This window comes from Ceratotherium simum, chromosome 27 (genome assembly GCF_057802395.1).
Source record: "Ceratotherium simum simum isolate JZ-2026a chromosome 27, ASM5780239v1, whole genome shotgun sequence".
Taxonomy (NCBI): domain Eukaryota; kingdom Metazoa; phylum Chordata; class Mammalia; order Perissodactyla; family Rhinocerotidae; genus Ceratotherium; species Ceratotherium simum.
This window is the reverse complement of record NC_141926.1, coordinates 39,059,823-39,072,167: the sequence shown is the minus strand read 5'-3', so window position 1 is coordinate 39,072,167 and position 12,345 is coordinate 39,059,823. Positions and strand designations below refer to the sequence as shown.

Sequence of the window (12,345 nt, the reverse complement as noted above, 5' to 3'; positions counted from 1 at the left end):
TATCTACAAGTATCCTAATCAGTCAGATGCCTGAAAGCCATTCAGTTCAAGGGCACTTTACAATGACAGGGTCCTATTTTCCATATAAGAGTTACTTTACAAAATCTATTACTTCTACTACTATAAAATAGTGCTAACTAACCTTATAAGATCTAATACTTATGTTAAACACTGTGTCACCATTACCGAACTGCTTCTGCTCCCTGACTTGTTTCCTCAATAGTAAAACAAATGGTCTTGGAAAAGTAAAAGTAAAGTGCACATCATTTATCTGGTAGCTGGGAATTAAATGCTCCATATAAGTAAACGCTGAAGATAATTGAAATTTAAGACAAAAATTTGAAAGCATATTTTAATCATTTGGATGAAATCCTTCTCAAAGGATCAAACTTTTCTGCATTATTAACCAGAACATTCTTAGTATCATTCAATTGCTTTTTTGGAGCTAGGAACTCCTCAGTTTGAACATATATTTTGGTATAGTGATGGTTTTAGAGGAAATGAAGTTATTGGGACTTAGCATGCCCTTTTCTCTGAATGTCCCCAAGAGCCAGCTTCACCACAGTTGGTCTTAATGCAATGATTTTCAAACCTTTTGAGGTGTGACCTATAGTAAAACATATACTTTACAACCTTACACAATGCACAAACAAATACACCCAGGAAATAAACCCTTGCTCTTTCTAATGTGCTGTGATATTTTCATTACTTTTCTTTTTCTTCTTTCATTCTCTATATTTTTCTTTCCTATTCTATTATTCTCTATTTTAATTTTGGTTTTTAAAAAGGGTTTTTAAATTGATCTTATGGCTCATTAATAAGCCACAACTAGCAATTTGAACAACACTGCATTTGTGAACCACAGTGAGAGCTCCTGAGGCCCACGGCTCTGTTGTCCCTACACTAACAAACTACTGTATTGTCAGCTGTGTCTCTATATGGTCACCTCAGTGTGTCCATCCCTGTACTGGTAATCGTGATGGGTGGCACTGAAGTCCATCACAGCTCTCCATTTCAGGGACGGTCACAAGTCAGAGTAGTGGCCAGTCTTTTCTCCTGCCTTTTTTATTTTGTTTGTTTCTCTTCTTTGTCCTTTCCTGAAGCATCCCAGATATTTCTGGTACTAAGAATTTGCAAGAGTTGGGCTTTAAGACCATTATCAACCACTGACAGATTCTTCTATTCTAATTGGAGACATTTGTAAATGTTCATATTTTCTACAATTTGGGGCATTGTTTGCTGTTTAAATTTTTTTCAAACTTTGAAGCTTAGGAGATTCTGTATGATTGAGGTTATACCTGGAAAAGTGAATTAATATATACCATACATTGTAAAAAACATACAACGCAAGAAAATTTCTTTAGATTGTTTGAATAAACAGCTTTTCCAGGAATAAAAATTTTCTGTTTCACCATCAATTGAAATAATACCAAATATCTACAAGTGATTCTGAATTAATTTTATTTTTCACATTTTGTTTCCTCCATATAGTATGCGAAAGTGATAGTCAAGATATTTACTACAGACAGAATAATGCACTTCTCGGTAGGTTGACTGGTGACTACCAGAAAGAGATTAATGCTAACATTATGACACATATTACAGAAAAAAATTGCAAAGAGAAAAAGCAAATCTTATTGAACGACACTTGTTGCACAATGGGCTACCGTTTTCTTTATTCAAGATGAGGTATAGTATTTCAGCTTTTTTTAATGTTATGAGTGATTTTTGTTTCTGCAATTTTCCTCAAATTACCATTTTGATGACTTTGTTTTTGTAAAAACACAAATGCAATGTTTACAGGTTTTTAAATAAAGAGTAAAATGCTTAGATGCAATCTCATAATTAATATATAAAAAACTACACATTTTTAAACCCATGAGCCTAAAAGTACATGTCCTAAAAATCTAGTCAATGTATATGACAGCATCATTCCACAATGGTTTCTTAAACATATTGAGACATTTTTGTGTTGTTTCCCACTGAATATTTACATAATCCCTCAAAATAATTGGCTTTTTGTTGCAAGAAAACTGCTTACCTGGAAATGTTCAAAAAGTACATTTCCTCTATGGAGCTATAATCATGGTTCTGCAAGCTCTTAAAGGACTCTCAGAAGACACAGGAACATTTAATTGAAAATGATTGAGTGCCCAACACACCACAGATGCCCAGCCTAAATAACAGCAGTGGAGATTACCACGAGTCAGCTTCTTGTTTCAAAAACAAAACCAAATATATTCGGTTTCATTTCCGAGATAACCACTTGTGTGTTTTCAGAAAGTCAACGTGTGATTAAATTTTGAAGCCATGAGATGGAAGCAAAAGACCATATGGGCCTCAGGAAAGAAACTCAGATGGGCAGGACAGCACATGGATATATTTCTAAAAATGATGGAGACTTAGAGCTCATTTCCCAATATTACATCTTTGAAAACATTTTAGAAGAAACTGACTACGTTGCCTTTAACATTTAATTAATTAATTGAGACAATTTTGCATCTTTCTAGATATCAGAATACAAAGGAAAAAAAAACAATCTAATGTTCTGTAATTTTTACTGTCCAAGGACTGCCTATGTGTATGATAAGGAGACCGTTATTATATTTATTCCACCAATTGTTTTGGTGACATATTAAGCATAGTATTCAACAAGAAAGACATACTTTTGAGGAGTGTTTTCTTTTAACTTCCTGCTTATTTTTTTTACTAAGGCTTCCCACTGTATTCCTTGCATTGGTATTGCATTTCATTGGTATTGCTTTGTGTTTGTAACTTGTAGTCTTAATCTTCTCAAAGATATATAAAACAAAGAATATAATATCATCTGTTTTAAAAACAAATATATGTAACAATAGAATAATTATTATATACCTAACCATAAAACCTCGGCAGAAACTATTTAGATATATTTAGAAACTCTTTAGATAATATTTAGATATGTTAACACAGGTTTGAGCTTATGTTACTGGTAATTTTTTACAACTATTTGATTGAAATATGGGCTTTCCTAGTAGTTTATGAGAACTCTTTCATTCTTGCCAACTTCACCAGGTTATTGTGAAAAATCAATATGATAGGAGAGCTGAAAACACTGGCTAAACAAGAAAACACAATCATCAGCGTTGTTAACATTTTAAAAAGCTTGTTTGTAATCCCAGCTCTACCACTTACCAGCTGTGTGACCGAGAGAGGTCACACAACCTCCACGAGACTTGTTTTCCTCAGCTACAAAATGGAAATAATTATAAGAGTCTTTGTAAATCTTTTACAACAGGATAGTTGTGTGGTCTAAATGAGACAATAAGCATGAGAGAATTTGGAAAACTATGCCCAAATGAGGTCTTCTATGTCCCAGAGCCTGGGTTCTCCACTGCTCGTGAGCCGTGCCACTCACTCAGTTGGGCTAAGCCTTCCAGATGTCCTGCTTCAGCTTTCTGTCAACACCCACTGACTGGGCAGTCTGTTTCACCTCCACGGAACTGCTCTAGAGTGCAGACTTTTCCACATTTGTGGAACCAGAACTCATTCTCTATCCCTTCCAGTCCTTTCCAATTGTTCTAAAAAATTTTCTACCTTAACACCATGAAGGGGCTATTCCTGTGGCTGGGGATTTTCCAGTTCCCCATTTCTAGCTAGATTATATTTTACCTGACAGGGCTTCATGCCTCTGCCTCTCTTCTGTGCAGTTTATTATTATCATTTAGCCTCAACTGAAACAGCCACATCGCTCTATCAGTTTTGCCATGACTTTAGTCTGGATACCTTTGCTCTTCAAACATGCTTTTAAAAGTCACAGATAGTCATACTAGAATGCGTTTATTCTGCTTGAAACCTTGAATTTCAGAGACAAGGAAGAAATCTGAGATAATAACTCAGTTTCCAAGGTTGCCATGGTAGCCCATTATCAGCATGTGTATTAAATATACAATTAAGACTTCTGAGTTTAAAATTTGGTGAGATACACTGTCTGTAATTCTTTGACAAAATAATAATTTATCATCATCCCGATGGGTATTATTTCCTGTGAAGTGACTTGGAGGCAGAAATTTCATATATATTGTCATTAATCTTTAAAACAATTAGTTTACTAGGTTTTATTTTCTTAATTTTAGAGAATAAAAAATACTTGGTGTATAAGAGTGAACCCTAATGTCAACTGTGTGGGGTGGTAATGATGAGTCCATGCAGGTTTATCATTTTTAATAAATGTACCTACCACTGTTGTGTGGGATGTCGATAGTGGGGGAGGTTGTACGTCTGTAGAGACAGGCAGGGTATATATGGGAACTCGGTACTATTGACTCAATTTCATTGTGAACCTAAAAGTAGTCTAAAAAATAAAGTTTATTAATTAAAAAAAATACTTGGTGTGGTTAAATGACTTGCTTAAGACCACTCAGGCCACAGATATCCACAGATTTTATAATTCAAACCTTGGTCTGTATTTTTCTTTCCACTGTGCCACATAACCTTTGTGTCCCAGCACATGACAGCTTAGGCGTTATATCTGAACATAAACATAGACCTTGATGATTACTTAGATGGCTTTCTATGGCATAGATGGCAGGAGAGAGACAAATATTCTGTAATTAACATCCGCTGTGCGTTAGGTCAAATCATAAAATTGCTATTATTGTGGATCAACATTCTTTTTTCAAAATTAATATTTTGTCCTGTTTTGGCCTAAAATACTTCACTCTGGATGATAACTTGCCGTCTTTAACTCCTGGTTTGTTTTGTCATTTCTTCTGGCTGTGATTGAATTGTATGATAATTAGTAAATAACCCGTGATTTGTAAAAAGCTACGTATTAGGCTGAGAAAACTGACTTGATATAAATTTGTCTTGCCTTAAAAACTGTTTTCCATCTCATTTTTTAATGTCTATTTATGCCAATAGGAAAATGCATCAATATGTTCTCATCAGATTTCTTCTTAAATTCTTGATCAATTCAAAAATGGATGTGTAATTGTTTCTCTAAAAGACCTCAGTAGTTGTTATATGGTATGTGATCTGTCTTCCTAAAGATTAAAATCTTTCTTCCTGTGTAGAATAGGGATGTTACGTGTTATGCAATTACGTATACTAGATTTATGCCAAGAACATAAGAAAAATCGTGGTTATCAGAAGGTAAAATAGTAAGTACAACATAAACAACATGCTGGATACACAGAAATATTTATCAATACCTATAATTATTTTCTTTTACAGAATAAATGCCAAATACATATTTATTTGACTGAAATATCTCATTGCTTTTCTGAAGTAAATTGACAAAGTGTTAAACATTTGACCAAAACGAATGATATCTCCTTAGTTATAGCATGTGGGGGGCAACCCCACACCTTTTAAGGTCATGACTTTAATGTAATGTAATGGCTTTTTTTTTCTCTGTTTCTATAAATAGAGAATTCTGCTGCTTGAAAGCTGTCTGGGAATTCAGCCAAAGGAAAAAGAAGGCTGGAAAACTCTGGGGACTTGAAAGAAAAGTAGATGGCGTTAGCTCGGTCCTCACTTTAAACTAAAATGAAAACAATAGACAGACATGTACAGTAACCTCTCTTTTAAGGAAAGAACAGAATGCCTCTATAGTAATAAGTGGAACCGTTTGGTTCTGGCCCAAGTTATGCAGCTGTTCCACAGGAAAATAGCAAAAGGCTCAGTCCAAAGCAGGCAAATAAGGCATGATTGTTCATAAACAGTCATCGGGGCCCTCACATTTAGAACAAGGAAAACAACATTAGCACATACGAGGCCAGGTTTAGGAACAGGAGTCTCAGTACAAGTCAAGCCACGCCATTATTTTGCAATTTATACAAAAGATAGTGGTGCTATTTTGTACTATCAATATGCATAATAACCATAAATAACTCATCTCTCAAGAAATCATAAATTGGTCAAGCATTTTTTGAGAAACCATAAAGATCTGGTCATAGATTAAAGATATTATTTATGTCAGCTACAGGATGTAAAAGAATCATATATCCATCATCCATTTCCGATTCCCACCTGCTCATTAAAAGTGGATCAGGTAAATGGTAACGATAATAGAAATTACGTGTTTCAGGAGCCAATCAGAAGCTAAGCCACAGTGTCACTTCTCAGTGGCTCCAGAATACAACGGGGAGCCAAGTATAAAAGCTGCAAAGTGATGGACGGACGTTTGACAGGGAAACAGGAAATTGGAACCTGCCCTTTGGTATATGTGATACCACATACCTCATTTTTCTTTCGTAAGGAAGATCAGCCCTGAGCTAACATCTGCCAATCCTTCTCCTTTTTTGCTGAGGAAGACTGGCCCTGGGCTAACATCCATGCCCATCTTCCTCCACTTTATACGGGACGCCGCCACAGCATGGCTTGCCAAGCAGTGAGTTGGTGCGCGCCCGGGATCCGAACCAGCGAACCCTGGGCTGCCCCAGCGGAGTGCGCGCACTTAACTGCTTGCACCACCGGGCGGGCCCCTCACATACCTCATTTTTACTTCCACTCTTTACAAGCTTTTTTGATCCTATCTTAAAATATGGATAGTCTCTCTATTATTTTTCATTTTAAAACTTCTGTTTGACGTAATTTCTTTTCTCACCCCTCTTCCACTTTTCATGATTCATTTTCTGAAATGGGTGGTCTCCCCATTATCTTTACTTCCCCATCACCTACTAATTCCCTGATTAATCCATTTCAATTTGCCTTCTGTTCTCTTTGCTCTAGTGAAACTGTTTTCTTTATGATCAGTAAGATTTGCTTCTGGGAAAATCCAATGATTTCTTTTCAGTCTTCCCATGTTTTTTGTCCTATGTGCCTCATCTGGCACTGTTGGAGATATGATATAAACTAAAGAGAGGCTGGAAATTAGGCTGTCTTTAAAGAAGTTAGTACCTTCCTTTATTGGAAATGATAGTTACTTTGAAAATGCAGAAGAGTGGATTTTAAGATGATTAGAAAGGACCTAAGAAAGGCAGTAATCTAAAGGCAGGATGGAATCAAAGAAGTTGGCTATACCTTTAATGCCAATGGCCTGGCAGTCTACAAAGAAAGAAAATGGTAAAAAGGGAACTGGGAACGAAGACACAATGCAAGGGAATAAGTTAATACGCATTGATTTGTGGACCATAGCATATAGAATATAACAGTGGGACCTATAAGGATAAAGACAGAACATAATGACCATTTTAACCCTTAGGGAGCTTATGAGCTAATTGCCAGAAGATACTATACTAATTAGAGGTTTTTTACATGGCTATAAACTCATGCTAGAAATGGTCAGTTTGGTAGGAATTTGTGAGGTTTCCAAAAAAGGCAAAAATATAGATAAAACCTTGATAAAAGAGGATGGCAACAGTAAAATAAGTCTTGAGACTAGGCCGTTCTTCACCTTAAGGCACCCAGGGGCTCAACTTCAGTGCTGAGCATTATTGTGGGTCTCATCCCAGCTTCTCAAAAGTGACTGGCTAACATAAGCGACAATTTAGACTCAGCAAGTGAAGTAGCAGAAAATAGCTAAAAGAATGTAAGCTTTGGGCAATAACTGAACTGAGTTTAAATCCTAACTCATCCATTTTAAATTTGAGTGCATAAGGAAAATTTGGTTAACATTGTTGAGATTTCTTTAGTTTTCTCTCCTGTAAAATAAGAAGCCTTTCTTATTTCCTTTACCTATTGGCAAAGCAATATGAATCAGGATCCTTCTGAGAAAGGTGACATTTTCTATTTTCTAAACTTCTAGAACCTTTGTATTCTTACATAAAATAAAGAAATAAGAGATTATTGTACTTTTCATTCATCTGCAGTGCAGAAGATTATTACACATCCAAGCTATTTCCAGGTAACCGAAACAGAGACCCACAACAAGGCGCATCTATTCAACTGATCTGAGCTGAGGGAAATGGACGGCTTAAATACTTAATTAAACAGACCTCACAATCTAATTATTCACATAAATAAAATGTTGTTTCTACCATTGGGAGTGGATGTGGAATCAAAGATCACTGACAAGTAATTGGATGCTTTTTGAGCAGGGATGTATTTATGTCTAAGCGTTCTGTGTATATATTTCTCATCTTCACCTCATTTAATTGCAGGAGTTGTACACACATTCCAAAGATGTGCTTCGGGGCAGATCTACAGAGAGAAAGTAAAAGCAAAAATCCTTTGCTATGCCCTGATCCTGATCCTATTCCTTCTTATCACCATATGCTGACCCCTGAGGTTATAAGGAAGATCAGAAACAAACAGAAACAAAAAGAGAGAGAGACGAGGAACAGACAGAGTTGGAAAATAAGTGAAAGGAACAGGAGTGCAGATGGAAGGGAAAGTTAGGTAAAGGTTCTGGTGTTAGATACACAAACCAGGAGTGAAGAAATGAGGATTTAATATATCTAAAGCCAACTAGAGTCTATTACACTTCTCTCCCTAGTTGAAGTACTGAATTTATAGCCCAAGTTCCTGTTGAAGCTTTAATACTGAAATGCCCTGTTGTATTTAGAGAGCATACTGAAGTTGAAAAATGTTTTCTATAAGCAATTTACGCTTATCAGAAGGTAAAAACTATGAAAGTGAATTGTGCAGGATATATGTAGTAAAGCTACTCTGAAAAAATTTGTTCCTTTTAAGGTCTAAAATGCCTTAAATGTTTCTCAAAAGAGAGAAGAAAAATAATGGATTAATTCACAAAATGCTCTTTAAATCAATACATTTGTATCTCTAGAAAATAATTACTGGAAGAGAGAACAGTTTTAAAATATTAAAACTATGATAAAGTGTGAATTCACTTAGTGTGTTAAAAAGTATAATACATACCATACAATTGAGGAAGTTGAAATTATAGCCTTCTGTCTTAAAATTCTTTTAAAAATTCCTCATGGAAAATATGAAATCTACACTTGAACAGCAAACATTATTAGAAACAAGTTTTTATTAATTTAACTTGATTTGCACAGAAGCTATCTCATATAGCTATAATTTCTCTTATTAAAATTTAGACAGAAATGCAAATCAATTGGAAGCTTTTTAATAATAAAATAAATTACATTAGATCTAAAGTGTTACTATATATTAGAATGCTCAAATCACTTTCAAATAGTTTTTAAATAACCCATATTTGAATAATCCATACTTGAATTCTGTAAGAAAAATAGATTTTCTATGAGTTAGCTATTTATAAACATGAATGTCAAAAAGTATAATTTTAGAGGTGAAGTGATGTTACAACTCATATATTCTAATAATGAAATCACTTTACAACTGAAAACACTGAGCTTGTGACCCTTCTATTCACGTTACCTCCAAGCACGTCACGTGGGGCCGGCCCTGTGGCATAGCAGTTAAGTGCGCGCGTGCCGCTGCTGGCGGCCCAGGGTCGGATCCCCGGCGCGCACAGAGCACCGCTTGTCAGGCCATGCTGTGGTGGCGTCCCACATAAAGTGGAGGAAGATCGGCAGGGATGTTAGCTCAGGGCCAGTCTTCCCCAGCAAAAAAGAGGAGGATTGGCATGGATGTTAGCTCAGGGCTGATCTTCCTCACAAAAAAACAAAAACAAAAACAAATGATGTGTCATGGGTGCTGCTACATAGGAAATGTAGACCTGATTCCCCTCATTATGAACATGATTCCCCATGTAACTTCAAACTTGGGCATATTTTGAGGATGCTTCAATATTTTCCAAGTATTTCATGGGAGAACTAAGTTCAGCAATGTGTAACTTCTATCAATCTGATGATGTTAACAGTGACTGATTAAGCACACACTCCTTTCAGGGTGAAATATCTTACTGGAAAAAAAAAATCACAGCTGGAAACCTTCCCAGAAACTTCTTAGATGACAAAGTAAAGACCAATCTTCCAGAGACACTTAATGAAGACATGGTTCAGGGGGTTTTCTGTTCTAGAGATCATTTTGCCCACCAAAAAAAGACAAACAAAAAGTGGATTTCTGCAGTTAAATCTTGCAATCAAGTCAGAATAGAAGAAAAAGTGAAAAACTTTATTGATCATTAAATCACTTACAGTGGTTTTCCTTTGGATTCACAAGTCAAAATTAAAGGCTGTCCTTCTTGTGGAAAAGGAGTGGATGGTATAATCTTAACTGATGGTGTATCTAGAAAAAAAAGGAAAAGGAATATTAAGAAAGGTCATTAAACATACATAAAACTATATATTTAATAATTGTGCCTCACGATGGATGTTCAGGCCATTTCTTATCATTGTGCATATTTATGAGGGGTTTCTTAGATTTGGTGAAACAGAGTACGTAATTTTAAGAAGTTACCATCCTACCCATGAAAAGCTAACAAAAATCTCTGAATATCTTATGAGCACCACTGTTGTATTATTTCTGAAATCTGAGTTTAAAAGCGAAATTACAAAAAGTGGTTCAGATGAATATCAAGCATTTCATACAATTGTTTCTTCAACTATTTATAGATGGCTATGAATACTATTATTATGGACTGAATACATTTACGTACATTTGAATAGCAACACTTTGTTGCAGGAATACCAGGGACTCACAATAAGGAACCCACAAAGAACTCAAGATCAGCTACTGTCTCACAAGCGTTATGCACAATCTTTTCGAAAATGCTGTGATGCTGCACTTAGCACATGCTGCTTGCTCTAAAGTATAGTTAGCAAATCATTTGAGATAGTTATTTAGAATACCACTAAAAGCTAACATTCTGTTACATATGCTACAACATAATGTTATAAAATTATTTCCATTTAACAATAAAATCATCCCTAATGGAAGAAGATCCAAGTGTACTTTAAGACATTTGTGTTTATAACTTTTATGTATGTAATATTCTTCAATCAACACAAAGATACATATGTCATAGAAGAAATGGAAAATAAACTGAAAAAAAGAGACAATGTAAATACGTTCATTCATTTATGAGACTTTTTCTAGTCCTGGCATTGTGTGGCCCACAGTCAACACGGAATTGCCTTCGCGTCTTATGTCCCCATCCTCAACAACAAACAAAAGATGCTCTGAACTCTCCAGAAGCCACAATTCTCTTCACCATTCCCTTAATTGTGATGGAAGAACTGAACCACCCTGGAGTTATACTCACTCTCTGATTTGAAGCCAATTAAATAAGTATCAATCAACTGTGTAATTTTTAGGTTAGTTGTCTTATTTCATGAAAATATTACTCAGATTTGTCATATATAGAACAAAAAACTATGGCCTTATATCATACTTATAAATTATTTATACTTTTCAAATGCATTCTTTCTCAACCTTTAAACAGAAATACATTCAAGATAATCAACAGCAATATCCTGGTTCCGTATACATCATAGTAAATAACTGCAGTGTAAAATAACCCAGGAAGAAAAATTAACTTGAAGAAATATAACACATATTCATCATACTTTTTTAACTAATAGAAGAAAATAATTTAATAAAAGATTTAAACACACTTCACTAATTTTTCTATTATCATTATCACATCTATTAACTAGGATGATCAATATAATTTGTCTTCAAAAAAGAAGATTTTTTAAAGTGAGGGGGAAATATTAATAATTATGCAGGGTAACAAGCATAAACTAGAATGATTCTGGGCAAACTGATCTCTGTGGTCTTTTGAACTAAATTTTGCTGTATGTATATACAGCATAATTTAATTTCCCCCAACACATAAAAGAAAGTTTCATTTCCAGAGAAAAAAGAAGAAAGATCAGAAAAGTGTGATTTTGGGAAAGAGAGGTGTGTTGATTTGGGTGTCTGTGATGGTTAATTTTATGTGTCAGCTTGACTGCACCATGGAATACCCAGATATTTGGCCAAACATTATTTTGAGTGTTTCTATGAGAGCATTTTTGGATGAGATTAATATTTAAATTGATAGACTGAATAAAGCAGATTGCTCTACGTAATGTGCGTGGGCCTCATCCAATCAGTTGAAGGCTTGAATAGAGCAAAATGGCTGACCCTCCCCCAAGTAGGAGAGAATTCTTCCTGTATGATGACCTTTGAGCTGGAATACTGGCCTTTTTCCTGCCTTTAGACTCAAACTGAAATATCTGCTCTTCCTGGGTCTTGAGCCTGCTGGCCTTCAGACTGGGCCTACATCAGTTCCGGTTCTCGGGCCTTTGGCCTCAGACCAGAACTAAATCACTGGCTCTCCTGGGTCTCTAGCTTGCTAGCTCAGCCTGCAGATCTTGGGACTTGCCAGCCTCCACAACCGGTGTGAGCCTATTCCTTATAAGATAAATATATATCTCCATCCTGTTAGTTCTGTTTCTCTGGAGAAGGCTGACTAATACAGAATCCTAACCAACAGACCTGAGGCATATCTTTTCTGAGGGGTGATCTCAGAAAGCATTGGGAAGTGAT

The 12,345-nt window shown here is 35.5% G+C and overlaps 1 protein-coding gene across 1 annotated transcript in view; it reads right to left on the bottom strand.

Annotated features, from left to right (window-relative positions):
• CADM2 (cell adhesion molecule 2) overlaps window positions 1-12,345 on the bottom strand; it is a 237,863-nt gene that overhangs the window by 107,788 nt on the left and 117,730 nt on the right. Inside the window, exon 6 of the mRNA XM_087418225.1 lies at window positions 10,008-10,098. Coding sequence (XP_087274351.1) covers window positions 10,008-10,098 — 91 coding nt within the window. The remainder of the gene's footprint in view (window positions 1-10,007; window positions 10,099-12,345) is intronic.